The sequence below is a fragment of the Falco biarmicus genome, chromosome 2 (genome assembly GCF_023638135.1).
Source record: "Falco biarmicus isolate bFalBia1 chromosome 2, bFalBia1.pri, whole genome shotgun sequence".
NCBI lineage: Eukaryota > Metazoa > Chordata > Aves > Falconiformes > Falconidae > Falco > Falco biarmicus.
Window position 1 is genome coordinate 46,278,411 of NC_079289.1, and position 23,113 is coordinate 46,301,523.

The following is a 23,113-nucleotide window of genomic DNA, read 5'->3' on the forward strand; positions in this document are numbered from 1 at the left end:
CCATCTGGAACGTTAATTTTTCACATGAGCGTATTTAAGCTCAGCAAACTGAGCTTAAATATTTTTTTTTTACAAACATGAAATTCTGTGTGGAAGTAAAATATATAAAGTAGTGGCTAAAGTTTCCCTCAACTGTACACTATCTATGCTGTCTGCTTCTACTGTGTGGTCATATATTTGCCTGAATGCATATACTGTACCTTGTTGAATAAATCAAAGCTGTTATGTATTTTAACTTTCTTAGTACTGCTGCTTATGAGATACTGTGTCTGTGGATCCAGATTAGCTTGGCTGTTCATCACAGATCAACACCTTTAGTACTTAATCACACGAAACTGCAAATGATTAGATACTATTTGACTCAGAGGGAGCATTGCAATATAATATGTCTATTTATTACATTCCTTTCCTTTGCTTCTAATACAAATTTTTATTTACATTAAAACAGCTTCCTGTATATGAATTTCAGTTTTTGGGTTTGTACTATCTTTTATTTTTACAAACTTTTTAATAGTCATCTCTGTTGCAACAGAAGAATGAAAATAAATCAGTATATTTTAATAATTACAACAAACTAATTAGAAGGTAGAAGTCATGATAGTTTACATTTCATTGACTTTATAATTACAGAGTTGCCAATGTATGAGTGATTACCTCCTTCCTTCTTGTTCGTTATTAAATGAAGAGTTCAAGGAAGGCCTTAATCTTTTCTACCTACCGTGTTTGTCAGAGACAGGATGTGGCAAGGATGGCAGAAAAAGAGGAAGGAAACAGGTTAGCACTGTCCCATTAAGAGAAGATACACAAAATTACAGAGAAAGAGTGTGGACTGCTTTTCAAAATTATTATTTCTGGCTTGGTCTTCCCTGCAGGGAAATAGCTGCTTACATAGTGTACATACGGGTTAGGGAGAAGAGAAATTGTCACTTGTCATAAGGAAAAGGAAGATCTGTGCTTTAGATGGTTGAATCTAATGTAATGAATTCACTAGTGGTGTATCCCAAGGCTTAATACTGGGGCCAATACTGTTCACCCTCTTCGTTAATGACCTGGACAAAGGAGCACAGTGCGCCTGCAGCAGGTTCACAGAGGATACAAAACTGGGCAGACTGGCTGATGTTCCAGGTAGTTGTGCCATCATTCATGGGGACCTTGACAAGCTGGAAAACAGGGCAGAGAGGAATCTCATCAACTTCTACAATGGTAAAGCTAGAGTCTTACATCTGTGGAGTAATAACCCCAGGCACCAGTACATGCTGGGGGCCCACTGGTTGGAAATTTGCTTTGTTCAGAAGGTCCTGGGAGTCAAAGTTGTCCAGCAAGTGGACAACAAGATGACCATGAGGCAGCAATGCACCCTCCTTAGCTGCCTTAGTAAAAGCATTGCCAACACGTAGAGGGAGGTGATTCTTCTCTTCAGCATGGTGAGGCCACACCTGGAGTACTGCATCCAGTTCTGAACTACCCAGTACAAGAAATATATGGACTTACTGGAGCAAGTCTGGTGCAGAACCACAAAGATGATTAAGGAACTGGATCACTTTTTGTATGAGAGACTGAGAGAGCTGGGACCATTCAGCCTGGAGAAGAGAAGGTTTACAGGGATCTCATCAGGGGAGGGAATGAAGGAGAGGCAGCCAGAGTCTTCTCCACAGTGCCCACTAAAAGACAAGAGGTAATGGACATGAATCAGAAATCATTAAATTCCACCTGAACACAAGAAAACACTTCTTCACTGCAGGGTTGATCAAGCACTGAATCAGATCGTCCAGAGAGGCTGTGGAGCCTCCATCCTTGTAGATATTCAAAGTCCAGCAGGACACAATCCCAGGCAAGATAATCTAGCTGATCATGTTTGAACAGGGGCATTGGACTACATGATCATAAGAGGTCCCTTTGAACCTCAAAAATTTTGTGATTTTGTGAATTGAACCTATTATGTGATTAACGGTTGTGTTGTGGGTTAACACCAGTATGCAGCTAAACACCACACAGCCACTTGCTCACTCCCTTGATGGTGGGATGTGGAAGAAAATCCGAAGGGTAAAAGTGGAGTAACAGTGAGAAAACTCATGGGTTAAGACAAGGAGAGTTTAACAGGTAAAGCAAAGCTTTGCTTTGCGTGCACAAGCAAAGCAAAATAAGGATTTCATTCACTGAGCAAAGAGCATTAGATTCATAAAGATTCATTCATCAAAGAGTGTTAATATTAAAACAAACGCTGAGATCATAAAATGTTATTCCATATGGAAAGGAAGATGAATGGGTAATAATTGGCAAATTATCCATATTACCCAATTATATTTTTAATAGATTTTCCCATATGTGTGTGAAGAGATTTGAGCAAGGTGTGATTTGTAGAAGAGAGGAAAGCCAATGGAGTACTTCGAGAAACTTAGAACATACTCTGAAAGTGTTGGCAAGTCCATTTAATTGAAATCCTGTAGCAGACTTCTCTTGTATTAAAAAATCTGTAGCTGTTAGAGCAGGGAAATCACTGTAGTGAAGGGAAATAACTAGTAACAATATGCGTGAATTTACAGAGAGGTTAGAATACTGATTCTGAGGCATGAACAGCCTTTTTGTTTCAGTAGTTGCTACATTAGGATGGTAACTTTAAGAGCTGATTTCCTGACGTGTACACTACCAAATAGCACACTACAATGATGGGGTGGTCTTTCCCTACCCTGTATCTTTTTTTTTTTTTTAATATGCTTTTTTTCAGTTCTTTGGATCATGAGACTTGCAGTGAATTGGATCATGACATTTGCTGATCTGACAGAGGAAATCTAAGGGACTAAGGAGGAAGCACAGGCAAGGGCAGGACAGGCAAAGCATAACTGTTCCTTTTGGTGGGAATGTGGTAACAGATCAGTTTAAACGCATGACGAAACCACATCCTTGCTGTTCACTGCAAAACCTATTGTCAACACCCGTTTGCTGGATCATTGCACTGTACAGTTACATAAATGACAGAGATGTTGATTCATGACAATCTCTGTGGTGCTTCCGGAATGGGTATCTCCTGCAGTTACACCTCTGACTGTTTTGGAGGCTGACCTCACAAAACCCTAACAAAAATTGTATTAAGAGGCTATGAATGAACTTGCCCTTCTGCATGAACCTCAGAGGGTTGCTCGTTTGTGGTACTGTCTTCAAATCCCTTCATTCCCTTGTTTGCAGCTGAGCAACCATCCTTTCTCATCCTGTGTGTTTGCCTTTATTTCGTCCTTCTGCAGCATAATTCAGATGTTAATCTGTCCCAATCACAAACCATGTGGAAGGAATAGCTGACATGCCATGCATTGTTCATGACATAGTTTTCATGCAACATCACTGCTCATCCTGCCTCTCTTAATTTGATTGCAGTTTTTCTAAAATGTAAGATTTCTGGGGAAAGTGTTGTTCTATTTTTTATACAAACACTTCTATCATCGCTTAAAAAATAGTAGGAAACATTAATCTTCATATACATGGATACAGTTTCAAAACCCTTCATGAGCACTGCTCTGTAGGATTTACATTGTCAGTATATGAGATCAGACAGATCTTTGACCTTCTATATCCTTTTCTGCTTGCATCCATTTTCTCTTTGACATCTTCCTCCTTCATCTTTATTTCAGCTCCTCTTTGGTTACTTTTCCAGCTACTTTCAAATTTCAGGCTCTGTCTGCTCTGCTTCTTCCAAACAGTGGCACCTGCAAGTCATGTTCACACTCTCTTCTTCTAATGAACTAAATTTTGTTCTGTCTAACAATGATTTTTTTACGTATCATGGTGCTCTCTTATTACCTTTGGAAGGGGGAATTTAAAAGTATTTTCTCAAATAACTAAATACTGGAACTTTTGGCATCAAATGTTTCTATTATACAGCACAATGTATACCACTGTGGGTTCTATAGTGTAACACCATAGGAGAGATCCAAAATTTGACATACTTACCAGCAGGGCAAAAAAAAAAAAAAAAAAAAAGTGATTGAATCTTTCCAAACAAAGACTTCAGTAATCTTTGCAATAATGGCAGGCTGAAGTTTGTACATACATTGTGCTCTCCTAATTCTATGCTCCTATACTAAGCAAGGAATTGAAATGAATATTCCAGTCATCTCTTGTGAAATCTGTTGAAGAAAGATTGCTCTTTTTCAGTTGCAATTATCCTTAGTTCCAGCAGGATACCCAGAAGGGGAAAAACCCAGCAGTTCTCCAAGGCTCAAAGCCAATGCTATGTATATAAAAGATTTTAAATTATGTCTGTTCTCCATGCAAAACTTCTGAGAAACAAGAAAATTCTGGTTCAAAATCATGTGACCTTTTCCAAGATTTCTAGGAACTTGCAGCCCAGACATTGGGCTGGGGTATTTCAGACCTTAAAGTGGTGGCCCCAGCAACACTAGGAAATAACATCTGTACCACTTTGAATGGAGAAGTAGTTTGATCCAAGTGTTGCTTGTCCACACCACAGCTATTTTTTAAGAAAACCACAAGATTTTACTGGCTGAACTTGATGGCATGGTTGTCTCACAAATGGAGTTCATTACCTGGTGTGCAAAGACCCAATCTCACACAGAAGGCCAAGATAGCATTTATTGCAAGTTTGTGTGCTAGGGTTGGTCAACTACAGCATGTGAATTCTGCTCTCCAAGGAGAGCAAAGAACAGCAGTTCTGGCAGTTTCATTTCCTAACTGATGGCAAAAAAAAAAGGGGAAAAAAGACAGAGAGAGCAATCAGTGTGACACATAACTACTACACGGGATTTTGTGGTATCACTTAAATAGAGAGGCAGGGTGCAGCTCAGCTGTTCGTAGCCACAGAAACAGAAAATGTTATTTGGAAGGAAGAAGGAAGTACACCAAATCTACTATGTCTCAAACCTGACAGTGTCTCTTTAAAATGTTCTTAAACCTGTTTAACACACCCTTAATTTTCACCACTCCCTGGGAACATGCACCTCTTATAGTAACTTGTAAATCAAGAAAAACCAAACCCAGCAATTTATTCTCCAGTGTGTGGTGGCTATTTTCACACACCCAGCCTGGCCGTATAATTAAGCTACAACATAGCTTGCTAACTTGGAGCTTTTTGCTTCAACCTAAAATGAGTTTAGCACTATAAGCTTAAAAGTAGTTTAGCACTATAAGCTTAAAAGTTTCAAGTATTCTGGAGCAGAATTGCATATTTCAAAATGAAAATTAAATGCCCAGCCTTGTTTACGTGGCACTTAACAACAGCAACAAAAACAAACGGAAAAATCTTCTTTGTGTACTGAATATTAAAACTCATGTAAAGGATTGTTTCTACTAACATTCTTCCTAAAGTACTCACAATTTTAAAAACAATTATTCAGAAGAATATAATTTACTCAGAATAAAAGGGAAGAAAGATAAAGAATTCAAAGATCATGATTCAGGCATAACACTATGGAGGTTCTGCTCAGAGGTTCATAAAAGATGCCAAACCTCATTTATACTGGGTTGTCTGCAGCTCAGTGATCTGAACAGAATGAATACAGTTATCTACAAGGAAAGCACCTAAACCCCAAAATTCAAGTCTTACTGTTGCTATAGCTAAAGGGTTCAAATCCAGAAAGATCCAACACACTCCTTCTAAAAATAGAAGGAATACTTTGTACCAATGAATGAAAGGGATGGAATTGCCAGGAAAGCACAATGATTTTTTTAGTTTCTCTCTCTCCTCTTATCTGGCAGTTTCTCTGTGGATCAGATTCCCACATGGCCAGATTATAATTTCCTTGTCATACTTTTTGTGTAATTGGCCACAGCATACGGAAGCTGTGTTTTACAATGCATCACAGTACATGCAGTTTGCTTGAGAATTAGACAAATTTTGATGTTGTATAGATGCAGTGCTGCTGAGGCTGCAGAATGAGCTTTGCGACTTGAATTTTGGCCAGTCACAGAGAAAAAAAAAAAAAATAGCTGCATGTTTGTTTCCTTTTCCTTTTAATTTGGCAAGAAGTCATTGCATTCTGCAAGTGGAAAAAAATTATTTCAAATCCTGCCATTACATGGGATCCATCTGACATGTCTAGGTGTTTACAGTGTAGATGTCTACTTCTGACTTGTCATCTTAGGCTCCCTTTCAAGACAGTGGAGAGAAATAGTAACTTCTAGAGCCCAATGCTCTGACCTACTTTAGTCATCTACATTAGAGCGAGATTACATTAGGGATGTCTTGGGTGACAAATGTGGTAGGAGCCTAGCTTTTGATGTAGCCTAGCTTTTTTGTTAAATAGGGCCCGCGATGGAAAGTCTCGCCCAGCTCCAGAGGAAACAAGTGTTTGAAAATAGCTGCCACCAGTTTGACTTATCCTTTCATTGAGTAGAATTCAGATTATTTACTTAGACGTTAATTGGCATTTAGTTTTCTCAGGCTAATAGACTGGATGAGGATTCAGAGCAGCCCATACTTGAAATTACCAGGTTCTTCACAGTATGCTCTTAGAGCACTGTGGCAGCATCTGGAACTTCAGAAACTGATCTGGGACTCCATGATTACATCCAGATAATTATAATAATTCTGTTCTGACTCTTTCCCTTGTAATATCACACAAATTATTTTGAAATCATCCTGTTTTAAAGCCCAGCCTTGTTTACATTGCACTTAACAACAGCAACAAAAATAAATGAAAAAAAACCAGCTCAGTTCTTTGTGTACTGAACATTAAAACTCATGTAAAAGATTGTTTCTGCCAACATTCTTCCCAAAGTACTCATAGTTTTGAAAACAATCATTCAGAAGAATATAATTTACTCAGAATAAAAGGGAAGAAGAAGTTGATATTTAAAATGTACTATCTTCCTCACCATTGTAACAGTCTGTTGGCCAGTTTATATAAAAGGACAAGGATTTTGTAAAGACAAGATGAGAGCTCATTGTTTTTTCTGCTTCTCAGCCCATGCAGCCCTACTTGCAGATGTGTCAGTTTAGGAAATATGTTCTCCTTTCTTTCACATAGTTCTGTTCGTGATTGAAATCTGCACCTGAAATGTATTCCTTGGCACGTGTTTGGAAATGGTATGAATCCTTCTACTTTACTCCGATAAAGGAGGACAATGAGACAACTGAGTTTTCCTCCAGAGAAGCTGGGAGGGGAACATGGAAGGAAGATGCCACTTCTGTGATACGATTTTCTATTTTACTCCTACAGATGACCTACATTTCAACACATATCATAAATCTGCCTTGCTATTTTATTTATTTGAACAGGTGAGCAATTTTATTTGACTGCAAAGGTATTTATTAGTAAGGAAAGGGTCTTGAACATGTGCAAACAAAATACAGTGCTCTCTATATTTACATATATACATGCTTTCCACATTTGTCATGTAATTAGAGAAGAACTTCAGTCTGAAGAAAATAAAATGACAATGCTGAATGACTGTCAGCTGAGGGGCTGAATGACAGCCCCTTCACTAAGGAGACTGGGTTATTTTAATCCCTAAAACATCAACATTCTACAGACATTTAATATCACCTAATTGTTTACATCAACATCAAAGAATTAGGAAATAATTTTCATGCATACAAATTTTGACCATAGGGGAATAACATAGGAGCAGCAGTCCTTGTTCAGCCCAAAGGTCTATTTAGCCCAATATTCTGTCTCCAACAGTAGCCAAAAGCAGATGCTCAGGGAAAAGTGGAAGAACAGGGAAAGTATGTAAGCTGCTTTCCCTAACTGTCCTTACAGTCTCTATCAGTTTGCATGTTAGGGTCTTTTGTAACCAAATGTAGTTTCGGTTTACTTAGTAACCATCAATGGATATCTCTTCCACTAGCTTGCCTTCCTTGTCATTGAACTGTTTTATGTTTGGGTACACACACATGTATACAGAAGTATTTATGTACATACACACAAGTACAGATATACACATTATAAATAAGCTTTTGCATGTCATAAAATGTTGGAAAAACAGCTTCCTGCAGCAAGGACAGCTTACATACATATTGTAGGAAGAAACACCTCTTCCCCCCGCCCCCCCCCCTTTTTTTTTTTTTCCCTTCCTACTAGGTTAATTTTGATGCCACATAGCTCTTGTACTGGGAGAGAATTGAAATACACCCTTCTCATACTGTTTGTGATTTTTTAGACCACTTATACGTCCTTTTAGATATCCCTTCACCACACTAAAAGGGGCTTAGCTGATGCATTTGTTCTTTATGTGGAGAAGTAATTTTGTCTCTCTGACCATCTTTTTTTTCCTTCTCTGAACCTTTTTAAGTTCAATGCCATACTTTCTGATTCCCATTTTTGGCCTTTCTCTTACTTATTTTGGAACATATTTCCTAACAACTCTTCTACAGGAAGCCATTCTGTGCTAACTGTACCACAGCCTGCATCTTCCAGGAATGCAGAAATACCTACCTTTCTTCCATGCTCATATTCAGCTTTGATGTGGATAGAGAACAGGATCACAATCTGTTACATTTGGCTGGCATGCAGTGCAGATATGTGTGCCGATAACACTAGTGTGGAACCCACCTGTCATTCATTAAATAGGTCAGATACTGGTTCACTGGGTGTTTTTTTGATTTTTCAAAATAGTAATCAAGGTTTTCAAATGGTAATCAAGTTCTCAATCAATTAATTTGATCCAAATAACAAAAGAAACCATCATTGCAAGAGAAAAGGCTGCTTAGCCCTAGCAGATAATCCCAGCACAATACCAGGACAAGGAGAGAAACCCAGTCTTATCAAATAAGTGTAATTTGAAGTTCCTCACGTATATAATTTTAAAAGGCAGATATATCTCCTTATTTGCACCATAAAAATAACATCCTGTTGGGTTGTCGCCTATGTATTAACAGTGCCTATGATCAATTAATCACTATAAGAAAATTTCAGATAGGGAGCAGGAAGAAACTTTCCTCCCCTTAACTTATTCTCCTCTAACATCTTTTAATAAGATGGCTTTCCCTGAGATCATCACTGTTGGTTCTTTCTCAGAGCTCTCTCCGTGGGGATTTTTAAGTGATGGAGATATAAAGTCTTTCTTATTCTTTAATGAAAAAAACACGACTAATTCTAATTCTCACACTCCCACTACTACTGGTCAGAATGTGATTTTCATTTTTTTTAGCCACTCAGATGAATATTCTTGGTTAATTCAGATGGTGGTAACACATTAACAAATAAGCTATTTATCAATAACATAAGCTACAGAACTGGTTACAGCCATTCAGCTGGTACCACGCAGATGTCACTTGACCTAGATTTACAGTACAATTTTCCTTAGATAACTGATTTTATCAGTAACTCTTTGTGTTCTTTAGTAAGGTGGTAATGGTACTGATGCAGCATGAAGATACACAATTTTAACATACTATGGACCAGACTTCCAGGGAAATCTGCAAGATATTTCACTCATTTGCAGAGTAGAGAGGTATGCAAATTGTGGGAAAATCAGGCCCACTAACACTGAAGATTATGTAGCTCCATGAAATGTGCTGGCACCTGCTATGATTAGCATTTTTCTCTGCCAAGCAATTTTAGAGGAAAACATAAGACACTGTTCAGCCATTTTCTGCAGCAACTAGAAGCAATAAAAAGATTTAGACATTTTGCATACTATTTATAGCAATTTTTTCTTCCTTCTTTCGTGTATGAACCTTGCCACACCTTTTGGGAGAACAATGGGCTGCCAAATACATCTGCATTGTCACTAAGTTTTTCTTAGCATTTAAAAAATGCATACAAAAAATCTCTGAGAGTGTTCCTTCCTGTATTCAGGAAGGTGTGGTTAAACAGCCAGATTGCATACCTTACTTTAATCAGCTGAAAGGTCTTCCCCAGGAACAGCAACCTGCAATGGCAATAGGAAATGTGAGTTGGGCTGGTAAAAATTAATCCGTAAAGCACAACATTATCCCTGATGCATTCTGGTATTTCATATCAGACTTACTGAAAAGTACTCACTTTAACGATAACATAATCTAGTGAAAGTGGCTTTAAATTGTTCTGCCTCTGCACAACAGCTGTTGCTACATGATATTACAGAATTATTCTTCTATCTGTTTTAATCACCCAAGTGATAAAATTCTGAAAAATACAGCATAAAATGAAAAAGGAAAATTCAATGTATAATGTCTAAATATTAATTTAGACTGTGGTGAGACCAATATCTTTATGTCATAGTAAAAGGGCTGTAGTGTTATTCTCTCTCCAGTAAAATATTTACATTTTAGGGAGGTAGAAAAACTGTGGTAATTGTGTTCCCTCCCACAAAAAAAATATCTTATAACTCAGTGGTAAAAGTAGTCTGCTGGTAAAAACGGGCTGCTGTCAAAAGGGGGAATTATTTGTACTTGTGTTTAGCCATAGGCTAAGTGGCTTTTCCAATTGGAAGGCTGTTGCTTTCTCATCCTCTCCTTTGAAAGGGTTAGGCATGCTTGAAGATAAGCTTTGCATGTGGATTAGGCAAAGGAATTCTGACTTTTTGAGCACCAAGGGGAGAACAAAGTTGTTAAAAAGGACCCCAGGTGCTTGGCATTGCCAGTAGTTGCCCTTTGCAAGGCTGCACAGGACATTGCTTATCTACATTTAAAACCCACATCTCAGTATGAGCTAGGATGCCCATGGAGAAAGGGGGTTTCCATCTCACATCAGATCAGTAGTTTATTTTATTTTGAGGTGTCTCTCTAGGAGCAGGAGGAGCAGAATCTTCAGAGGAAAGTTACAGAAACCCCATGGGAGTCTAATGATAGAATAACCCGCCTGCGGAAAAAAATCATAGTCCTTACTTCTCCCTCTCCTCTCTGTTGCAGTCATGAATACTACTGCAATTCACACAACCGTTTCTAGTCTGAGTCATACATACCTCTTGGTAAGGGTGTACCCATAGGCAATATGTTTCCTTGGTTAATTATTTTGACCAGGGGTGAAAAGTACCTCTGTACATAGAGGCAGTGCAAATCCCGAGCATTCCCTTATTTTATGTAGGGCTGGACCGGGAATTAAGGTCCTTGTGTTAGTCACCTTCAAGGAGAAGGTGTCACCCTATACATGAGTACCACTTCCTTTTCTATGTTAAGTAGTAGTATATTTGCTGCAGTGGGTTCTTTTTTCCCTGAATGACCCTTCCCCTTTTGACTTAACCTGTTAGAACTGCTGCCTACATATATAGGTGATCTTAGATCAAGCTGAAGCAAGAGAAATGTATGGGCGGCGCAGATGCGCAACCCACTTCCCAGATAAATGTTAAAATAACTAGCTGAGTCTGCCTGCTAAATGCTGCCTGGCAGCTGGCCATCATCCACTGCTGACACCTATGTTTTAGAGTGTTTAGTTTTAGTCATCTTTTGACATGAGTTATGTCAAACACAATTCACTTTGGAAAAATCAGGTCCAATGAGTAGGACTATACTAGTTAAGTAAGGGTAGGACCTGGGCTTGAGCAATATCCTCTGTTTGCCCGTGCTATTACTGTGCACGATCCTTGACACAGTTTTGTTATTTCTGAAAAAAACCTTGGGCATGGATCTCTCTATCACAAACCCAGGACTGTTTCCAGTAAGAGTGTGGATGAGGCCACATAGTTCTTTTTGGAAAGTGAGTTTAGTGATACAGATAAAAACCATGCTGTGCCACTTGTCCTCAGGCCAGAGGCTCAGCTTTGGTATGTTTAACTTAATAGGATAAACGTAGCTTTTTTATCTATATCTTGAAACTAAAAACTTTGCACAGCATTTGCTAGAATGTCTTTAAATCTTTTGGGCACAACAGTTATAATAATAGCATCTTCTAACCCAGAATACAATAGTTTACCAATCTTACTCGGAAAGTCTGAAGTATTAAAGGATTTTTCATTAGGGGGACTGAGTGTATGGAAAAAATGTATTCAGTAGTATTAATTCCTTTTTGGGAGGAGTCACAGAATGGTATTTGTCCAAAAAGTGGCCTGATGAGTCATTGTTCATTCCCATCTCTCCCTTGTGAATCTACACAAAAACTCAACAGGGCTAGGTTACATTATGCTATTTTCATGATTGCCATCTTTATAAACCTTAAAAAGGATGTGGAGGTAGCACAATATTTTGCAATATGTTATGCACATAAAAATGGAAACTCAACAAAAACAGGAGAAAATCATGCAGAGAAAATGCATCTTACTAGCTATCAAGGGACATAAACTTTGCAGAAAATTATAAACTAAAGCTAAGTACACAGAACACAACCATGTTGTTCAGAGCACAGCAGGAATTGGGAAGTATGATAATGTATGGCCAATGTAAGGTGCTACATGTGTTTGACTTTAGCAACACTGAATAAGCCAGTCAAATCTAAGTGATGGCATTTATGAACTCGTTATGTTCACTTTTCTACCACTGCTATTGTATTTTAAATGTCAACATCCCATACCGGCAGTTTCTTAGGAGGCATTTTAAGAATTCTTTGGATGACAAAGAAGCATAAGCCTCCATTGCTCGTGGGGTTATTTAAATTGAGATGGATAGAAATGGCTCCTGAAATATGCTGCAAGTCTAAGCAGCAAGAGACAGTGACCTCTGATTACTAATCAGTAATGTGTCCCTATTGCTTGTTATTAAACTAAAAAGAGGAGTTAATGTAGGGACGAATTCTAAGATATTGTTTTCTCTCATAAATCATGTCAGGCCATGCACTCTACAATATAAATCAAGCTATCAGCATGATTTCAGTGGCATTATATCCCATTACATCAGCTAGGGATGTGACCATTTATGTTTGCATCTATTTTTCAGAGAAGTTCCTTATTTTCTTGAGAGAATGGCAAGTATTTAACTAACTCCCAAGAAGGAGATTACATGGACATTTGGTGATAGGTAAATATGAAATGAGTTACTGTCATCACCAAAGCACCTTTATGGTTGAACTAAAAAAAAGTATTCCTTCAACTCTGATAATAATAGTAAAGCATGGCCCAATGCAGTGATTAGGTAAATTACATTCTTTGATTAAAAGTCATTGGTTGTCAATGCAGAGGCATATACTCGCTTGTATTTTTTGCTTTGCTCTTTTTTTGACACTGCTGAAAAATATGTCCAGAATACTATCTGTCTGTGCTTCAACTGGGGAATTTTCTGGGGAGTGAGAAAGGAAATAAGGGAGGCAGCATTCAAATGTTGATATAGTATGACCAATTAAATGTCACTGTTTCTATATTTCTGTCCCTTCTTCAGTTAAATAAGGACTTTAAACTAGAGAATGAAAATAAAACTGTTCTCTAAATGTGACTGCTGAACAGTTCACACAATATGGGGATGGCTGGATTTGTGATACATTTTACCTGTTATACTTAGATCCAGAGGAAGAGTTCGAGTTCCCCTGAATTTCTGAAAGCTGAGTTTCTTCAGAGTATGAGAAGTTTCTTCATGGAAAATAGTTACAGCTCACTTTCACTGTATGCTTATGCTGAAATGTTCTATTTCTGATACATGGCACTGCATCATGTATTCTTTATTCACCAGGAACAACACTCGCATGTGATTACCATACAGAAAATGAGACAGAATGATTAGGAGTAAGTCAGATTTGCTTTAATCTGGGGGGAAAAAAAAAATGTTTTACAAATTTTTTCCAGCTTTGAAATATTAAGTAATCAGCATAACTAACAAAAAATTCACCATACATTTAATACACCGGTTGTTGCAGATCAGTCAATTAAAGATAGCTGGCCTGCTTTATTCTTAAGCTAAGTAAGTACCATTGTTAGAATTTCTTCTATGTGTGCATTTTCCTGTAGAGGGTCTCTTCTGTCATGCCAGCCACTAAAGAGTTAGCCATGACTGTCATGGAATAAGCCTCAGGCTTACTTGGAGTAGCAGAACCTGCTTGCTGGGCCCCATAGTTTCTTCTCTGTGTTCAAAGGTTATAAGTACAGGAAAATATCAATTTAATTTGTCCAAACTCTATTGATTGCATCTCTATTTCCGTTCCTCAAATATTTTAGCTGAAGAAGGCGGCATTGTGAGACAGGCTAAGCTTATCTCTGACTTACAAGCAGAACTCTTTTTTGTTGAATATAAAATGATAACAAATTAATATCATCTAACATCTGGATTGTAAAAGAAAAATGCTTCAAAAACAGAAAGATGTTCTTAGTCTCAGGTTTTCTTATTACAAATCAAAGCTATATGTCCATTTCAAGTCAAAGTGTATGTAGATCTTTTTTAAGCTAATTCCCATGGGCATTTCTCATGAGGAAAGACATCTGTTTCATTTGGGCGGCATGTGTGTTAAAACTGTAAAATCCCAATATGTCTGTAAAGGGATGCATTCACAAAATTTTCTTCTTTGTCATAAAAAGATAAACATATAATACGGTTTACCTGAATATGCCAGGACTGCTAGTAGTTAGTAGTTTATACTTTGTGTTTTCTTGTCTGCTGCTCTGCTTCATCAGCTGTATTTCATCAGATATAACCAATGTTTAGACAATAACCTCATGCTGCTAAGTACCAAGCCTATGAAGAGGTAGCCATCAGCAAAAATAAGAATTAGAAATATGGCTAAAGAGACATGTTAATTTCTGTCAGAGTTTTCTTTTTTGTTGTTGAAAGAAATTCTTAATTTTCACAAAAGACAACTGGGCTAAATGATACCTGGCATCTCACATAACAGCGTCTCATGTAATTCATTACCAAAGCTCCCCAAATATAAAATAAATGTTGGCTTGTATAAGATACATTAGAAACAGACTCTGTATCTTAAACAGAACCATAGGGTTGTATGCAGCATTCCTATAAGGAAGTTATTGATTCCATGCTACTTTATTTATTAACAGTAAACCAGTTCTTAGCCTACACAGAAACATATTGCAGCCATTTTAAAGGGAAAAAAGTGAAGGCAGTCTCTTCTTTCCTTGCTGTTTATTACTCGCTGTACTGAAGGAGAACCCAAATGTGCACAGATAAGAGAGACTTGTAACAAGATCTCATGTGGGAGGGCTTTCCCCTCCAGATTTTTGTCTCTGCCCACATACTCAAGCTGCGCAAACACTTAATGTGTATCAGATTCTGATGTGTGTTCCCCGTGTAACATTTCTGCAGAATTTTCCTCTGATGAAATACGGTGTTTCTTCATGTTCACCTGTATAAATACCTGAAACCCTGAAGCTGAGAGGCAACCCTATAGCTCTGCAATGTATATTTCTGTGAAAAATCCAAATGAGTGTAGTATATTTTTTCAAATAGGAATTGCTTGGGTTTCTGTTTCAAGGTCTGCAAAAGCATTTCATTCCATGAAACCCAGCCCTGCTGCACTTGAAAAGTAAACCAAGCACAGGAGTGTAACAGGTCACTGGTACTTTTAATTGATCTGGTATTTCTACAAGGTGCCACCCTTTTCCACACCTCCTACCTCCTCCTTAAGTGACTCAGCCTCTAAAGGAGAAATCTCTTGACTTTTCAGACAGCTGTATGGGGAAAAACAGTTCAGCTCTCTGACTGCTTTGGCTGTACCTCACTTCCAGGTGTCCCCAGGTTGACTTATCACACTGAGCCACACTAGGACACTAACTTCTACCATACCCAGGTAAGGACATTTACTTTTCCGGGGTTTTATACCATGTATGGAGAGTCCTATATTTTCAGATGTTTTGTGATTTCTTCGTGTTCAATTTAGGGTCCCGCTCCAAAGGATCTGATTTTCAAGAAGTGTGGAGAACTTGACTATGAAAATCCAGCTCTTAAAATGTTTTAGTTTAGGTGTTCAGATTTCCTGGACCTTTCTGAAATCTCTTGTCCTTACTATCTTAATTACTTCACTATTGACAATATATTGCTAATCCTACTTTATTCTAGTGCTATTTTTCTGATGATAAACTCACTGTTCAGACCCCTCTTCATGAATGGCTGTTTTAATATAATTTCTGCTCTTTGGTTGGTTTTATTGTTTCTTTATTCTTTCTTTGGATTTTTATCTGAAAATAAAGAGTACTAAAATCTCATTTACTTTAATTTTCTTCAAGTATATTATTTTGGAAAAAAAAAAAAAAGCAATACTTTGCTTTCATTTTCACCTTTGCAAAAGGTGTAGCAAAAATACCCATTCTGGTTTGATACAAAGACTTATCTATACCACGAATTTAAACCATGTATAAACAGGAAAAATTCTTCATTAAAAATCTAGCAAAGTGAAAGGAAAGAGTTGAATAAAAAAAATAATTAAATTATTACCCCCTTACCCCCTTCTACAGTCAGTTAAAAAAAGAAGTCTTTTAAACCTCATATGTTTCTAATTTGAAAACACTACAAATTTTGGTTCCTAGCAGCTGATTTTACATTAGTGACAGTTCCAAAGCTTAATTTCGTTCAAAACAGAATCTCCTCCACCCACGTCTTGAAAAACCAGTTTTGAGAGCTCTTTCAGCTACAAATAGATGAATGATTTCTGTTGTACGTTCATGTGTTCTCTAGTTCTACCCTGCCTTTTCTAACCTTGCCTGTTTTCTCTTTTACAAACATACACATTATTCCTACTCTCTGTGAGAGTTGTTATTAATTCTGTGGCCTAAATTTTAGAGTGGAATACTTATTTAAACACAATGTATTATTTATAGACATTTACAAATGCATTATGTAGTTATTGCTCTGATACATAACTCTTGAAAAAAATTTCATTCTAGGAACATGTTTTTGTTGTTCTTTGATGTCTGTAAAATAAATGTAGATATTTTTATATGTAGTCCTCAGCAAAAGGATAAAAGCCTAACTAATTGCCAAATAAAGAGAATTGTGTTACTTTTAATTCTGTTTAACTCAGGTGTTTATTCATTAAGTTCTGAATACACACTTGGTAATGTGCTGAGTTAGCAGCACCACTGTTCTTTCTATTTCATGTCCTGACCTAAAGTCTTGAGTGATGGCAGTGGATACTGTTGACCATTTTTTAGGGAATAAAGTACAGCACCAGTTATACATACAGATCTGCACCTGACAGAGTGAGCCTTTAGGGCTATTGTGGAGATCATATGCTTGACTGAAATAGCAAGGTTGGAAGTGTGAAGGATGGTATGGCCTGGGCTGTTGATTTGAAAACCAGCCTTTATCTGCAATCAAGAAGTAAAGCAATGCTTAGAAATACAAATTATTATTTCAGTTGAAGTATAGGTGGACAGATCTGACAGCCCAGTCACAGCACTTCTGATATTTGAGGGAAGAAAAGATGGATGTAGAGAACAGCAAAATTGGTATTGACTTCCAAACAAGAAAAATTTCACCTCACATACTTATGGAAGTCTATCTAGAATAACTGTAATGATGTATCTTCCCAGTGCCTTATTTCTAAGGCTTGGAGATCTTCATCCTGTACCAATTCAGAATTACTTTAATCAGTTGCTTGCTCACACATCTAGGTCTTACTATATTCAAGAGAAATGATGGAGAAAATAACAAAGATTGCTGACCTGACATGAAAGTAGTTAACTGAAGACAAGGAAATACTGTAGTGTGCTTCATAATTGTGATTAAGTAGGATCAAATGTGTTTTTGTTTAAAATGTCATAATCTCCACATTCATCTCATAAAAATGAAAGATAAGCCATGTAGTATAGAATTGACATTAACAGTTAAAATGGAAAAAAACCCCAAGACCAAATCCAAAAAGTAAAGCTGAAGTAAGCCTTCATTTTATTCTCTCACTAATAGTTATTCTATTCAAAATTCCTCCTGGACTGCAGTGAAAGCAAGCAAATGGGTCAAAACACGAAGGATGTGGAAAATTATTTCCTAACCTTTTATTAGCTTTGTAATGGAAAAATTCTAAAATATTGAGCTCTGGTTAGTCACAAGATAATGATGTTCAGCTTAATTTAGAGCAGAATAGTCCTTCTAAAAGATGAATTTTTGGTGGAAAGTTTCATATTTGGGATAAGGAAAGAACAAAGTATGTCTATTTTCTTTTTCATATGGTAGATATTAGATGTTTCTGAAAAGCTGGAACTGTAAGGATGAGGAGCAAACAGTAGTGAGCAAGCTGTGGCTATGCAGAACCATGTATAAGAAACCTGTTTGTTCCAGCTGGCATTTTATGTGGACATGCCAAACTCTGTGGTTTCTATACCCCCCAGGCTGCTTTAGCAATGCAGTATGAGAATCTGGAAGACAGGAAAATTCTGGAACTTTTTTGTTTTAAACTATTTGTTCATCTACAACGTTTTGTATCATCCAGTTCATTAATAATAGTAGGAATGTTGATATGTTAGATGTTTGGCAATGCTTTATATGAAAAACTCCCCTATAAAAACAAATGTTTTGACTTTTAAGAGAAGGTCTACCTTCCTTGACACTCCCTCAACATCTACTGTGTTGAATTACCTATTATACAGTGTGGTGATATGCGGTACCTCTAAGCTGTGGAAAGAAATATTGTTTATTAAAAGCAAAATATATATAAACTGAATATTTATAAATAAGATCTTAATCACTGTTGTAGCTAGAAGCCAAAGAACAAAGACTTGGTTGTTAACTAGTTCAATCTGATGTGGAAAACATGATTCTTACAGGAAATATTTGTATCATTCTTACAGATTTTTTTTTTAATACAGCAATGTATATATGTGAAACTTAGTAACATGGAAAGCTACAGCCAAGAACAGAAGAAGGAAGGCAAGAGGACTCTGTTGGAAGAATGGGTGTGCTCAGACCAGCTGAAAACTAGAAGGTCTAGCTTTGAGAATTTAAGGCAGGTGTAAGGTCTTCTGCTGATTGGCCACTACAGGATGTGGAAAGGAGATGTAGAAGTGTGAATCTGGATATTTGTGATAAAAATAGAATTGGAGGCCTGTGCTGCTTTCTGAATAACTTGCTACCAGTTTGGAGGGGCATTTCGCTTTCCCTGAAGTCATGTCTGAATTTTTTTCTGGATTTCTTTGGGATTGTATTTGGATTTCATAAAAAATGGGGGAGGGTCTGAATCCAGGATTACATGTCTTAAAACTTTTTGGGAACTGCTCATCGGACTGGCTGGGGCAGTTTTAATTTTCTTTTAAAGTTTCCTGACGCTGTTTTTAAATTCAAATTACACTGGAGCTACATTCCTGTTTGTTTTTGTTTTGCATTCCAGCTGAGTTGTTTTGCTTCAGTGGCTGAGTTCTTATTAAGAATGCCAGAACATAATTTACTACTATAGTATACTATAGAAGCCTATAACTCCTTTCTCACATTTTCATTTACAAAGTTAAAACATATTTTTTTTATCTCCCTTGAACTATCGGCTAAAGATAAGCAGTTCACTGACCTGTGTGAATAATGTGACGGTTCCAGTTTTTTATGAGCTGAAGTTTTTAAACTAATGTGGTTCTCACAGTCTTCTGTCCATTTCCCTTTCCATGTACACAGACACACACACAAGTCACAATAGTGAAGCCCAAAAAAAGAGTGCTTGGATGAGTTGTATCTGCCTCTACAAAAGAGTCTTTTTATTTCTAATATCTGAAAATTTAAATCTTACCCTAACGATTCTTGATTGTCTGTGCTAGAGATTAAAGTAGGATATTTTTTAATGTGTGATTTAAATTTTAATGGATTAATCTTTGATATATAACTTGAAAGTTTGGAAGCAAAAAGTCAACCTTGAGGACAATATGGCAGTATTCTGTAGGACTAAAATGTCTGGGTGTAAAATTTCAGAATACCTGGCACATTTGCAGTGCTGACTGTAAAAGGGAGTGTGCCTGTTTTTTATATTCATTTACAAATACTACTTGCAGACTGCAAGACTAGGTAGTAGTTTATTCTGGATGCTGTACATATGTGCAACAGAAATCTTGTTTTGCTCTAAAAACATTTAAAAATGAATATAGGATAACAGACAGAACACAGTTTTAATTAAATTATGGAGGATGAAACAAACACAATTGCTGGACTTTCTTCTGTCATTCATGGATAGAAACGGCTGTTGCAAACCTGCTTTCCAGTTGCTTTTCAGGGTCTTAGTGTCATTAATGAATCTGTGGTTATTCTGTACATTTTAAAGACAAGCCTCAAAATGTATGGCTTTTTTACTTTGGTGAAAAATTGTATTTCAGAACAAAAGTCTGAGGCTTTCTTGTTTAATTTTGACAAAGGTGTATGATACTACCTTGCCAGTTCTGTGAGAAATTTCTGTTTCCATCATGAATCTATAAAAAGGAAGGCTATAGCATAACATGAAGTCTACGTAGGAGTTTCCTGTAACTTTTAATGACAAATATTTAAATTGCAAAATGTGTATTTTTAACAAGATATTCTAAGCCTTAGAATGACCACATTTCATTTAATTTCAACAAAAGAAGGTTTCGTTTTCAAAAATTCATGATTCATTTCTCTTAGGAAATAGCTTTAAAAGTCTCTGTTAGAAAATAAATCAAAGTTCCTTCCGTACAAACTACTGCTTCTTCTCCAGATGAAGAAGTGCCAGCACTCGTTGCTTGTGAAACATACTGAAATGTCAAGCTATTATCCTGGGACTGACTGAAATAAAAAAAAAAACAAACAAAACCCCCCAACAAACCAGTATCAAATGTCCAGCTGTTGCTAAGCTGAAAACATAAATAAATCAGAGTCCTATCTATCATGTTATGACAGTTCAGGAAAATTTACAGCAAGATTGATTAAACTGAGAGGTTGATAACCTTCCTGAAGAGTTTCCAGGAAATTCAGTGCATATCTACTTAAAACCTTTTGTCAGTAATTTTAAAAGATATTTTATAACCTATTGCAAAATAAATAAGGCTCACCATAGCCCTGAGCATATTTTTTTTTGGGTAGGAACCAGATCCAGCTATCACATGTTTTCTACACAGACTGTGCCAATGCATGCTTGATACCAACAACTAAGTTTAAAAGAAAGGAGTGTGGGTCAGAGCCTTCCAATCTACATGCCAGAATATTAAACTCTTATAAACATCTGTAATTTCACAGCTGGGTAAGATACATATGGACTTTTGGATTCAAATATTAGTTTTGTGTTTGTACCTTTACTTTTTAGAAACGTCTGTATTTGTTTACATCCAGGTTTTGGTTTCTTGCTTTCTTTTCTTGGTAATCATCAACTTTTTTAGCAATTGTCCAGCTCTAAGTGCAATTCATTGTGGCATCCACTAGTTTTATATGGTTTATTATCAGTATTACTTTTAGTATTTTTGCTAAGCTTTTGTCAAAATTCAACATCTTCACCTTCCACTGGTAAAGAAACAGCCACAGGCTCCAGTCTCTCAATCCACTCTACCCTACGTGAGTGGCCAATGCACCCTACATCTGCAAAAAAGCCAGGACAACTGTGTTACCCAGAGAACCAGGAATGTTTGATTTTTAGTGACTGCTTCTGTCACAAAAACTGTTTTCTGGTGTTTTAGTAAATTTTAGCAGCCTGACCAGTGGAGCTGAATGGGAGCTTTCCAGCTTAACTTTTTTTTTTCTTGGAAAATGCTGCTTTTCAAAAAGGAATCCATTTGCTAAGGAGTGTCAGTTTTGTTCCCACTACTAAATCAATACTAGGATTGCTTTTTTTTTTACTTAAAGGGGAATTTCTTGTCATTGAAATGTCATTATGTTCTGCTTGATGTTTTTCTCTGGGAAAGCCAATATTCAAAATGCAGTTTCCAAGCCTGAAGTGAAATCTTTTGACTGGCTCACCTCCCAGATAATAAATATTATTTTTTCTAAATCAGCAGTCTTGGGGGCTCATTTTTTAACCTGGCTTCAGATAAGGGAAGAAGTCAGTGACTGGAAACCTGCTGCAGGGCAGAAGGACCGCATCTACTCGGGACCCCCGTTCAGCTGCAGGCCACCGAGCTGTGAGATCAGTCGGTGGGGCTGGGTGAACCCGCATGTGCTCAAGGCACAGCTCTGAGCCACCGGCTGATAACATCTTGCCATTAAGCTAAACACCTCACCCCATTCTTTATTACTCTGTCTTGCCCTCCAAAGGCTCTCACCACCCCTCGTGTTCTCAGGGAAGGAGGTCCTGACAAGGATCAGGAGGGAGAGGCAGCGGCAGGCAGAGGTGCAGGGTAGGTGTACACGTAGTCATCACCAGGGAGGGGAAAAGCCACTGCCATGCCTGAGCTTCAGTTCTAAGAGGGCTGCAGCTAGCACGAGGTCATTCCACCCTATCGGACTAAACTTGTGCGAAGAGGTGATCAAAGTGGCAACCAAACTTAAACTGGCTTTGGGGCTGATTCTTAATCTCACCGCCAACTCTCCTTTTTTTTTTTTTTTGTTTGCTTTTAGATTCCCACACAGAAGGACAACCCGCTGAACAAGATGTCAGCTTTCAGCATACGAAAACAGTCTCCTAATCAAAGCGGTAATACTCCTTGATTTTCTGCTCTCAGGGCACTCAGATGTTGAGGCACGGCCTCTCTGCTTTCTAAGAATTGCCATGCCCATTGCACAGCTCCCTCTCAGGGCCTGCTGCCACTCTTTGGCAGTGACAGGCAGGTTATTAGATCCACAGTAGGACCTGCTTCAGACACAAAGCTAGCAGTGTTGAGCATAAACTTTTACTGGCAGGGACTCAGGCCAAAACACCATGCTGGGCAGCGTAGTGTGGTGGAGCTGGAGAACCAGGCACTGTGGTGCAAGATGGTGGCTCATGCTGCTGAGGCCCATAGCTGCTGTAGAAACCTGACAGGAGCACGGTGGCTGGCAGCGCAGTGGGCAGACAGGGCATCCATTGATCTCAGCACCATATCTTTGACTCACTCAGGGAAATGAGGAGAAATTAAGGAAAATTAGAATGAGGGGAGGGTAGGGGAAAGCTAACCACTGTCAGATGTGTTCGTTTGTTCCACTGGAGGGATGAAACTTGAGGAGTGCTGGAGTGTGGTTTGTATGCAGACAAGTGACCAGAGGGAAACTGGAAACATGATGAAATTTTCCATTTGCCCGTAACCTACAAAATACTTCTAAAGACTGAAAGGTTTTGAGGCACATGAGGACATGGTTTGGGTGGGATGTGCCAGGTTTAAGTACACCAAAATGGCTGCAGCCACAGCATGGAGCTGCTTGGCTCTACCATGTTAAGGGCATAAACTGTCTATTGCCAAAATAAGAAAGGGATAAGCTCTATCTGACTGTGATCATGTGACCTGAACTGTTGTATCAGTTCTATATTGATTTTTTTTAACC

The 23,113-nt window shown here is 37.7% G+C and overlaps 1 protein-coding gene across 1 annotated transcript in view; it reads left to right on the forward strand.

Moving 5' to 3' along the window:
• Positions 1–23,113, forward strand: part of SCEL (sciellin) — a 114,224-nt gene that overhangs the window by 64,499 nt on the left and 26,612 nt on the right. Inside the window, exon 4 of the mRNA XM_056327847.1 lies at positions 22,214–22,289. Coding sequence (XP_056183822.1) covers positions 22,214–22,289 — 76 coding nt within the window. The remainder of the gene's footprint in view (positions 1–22,213; positions 22,290–23,113) is intronic.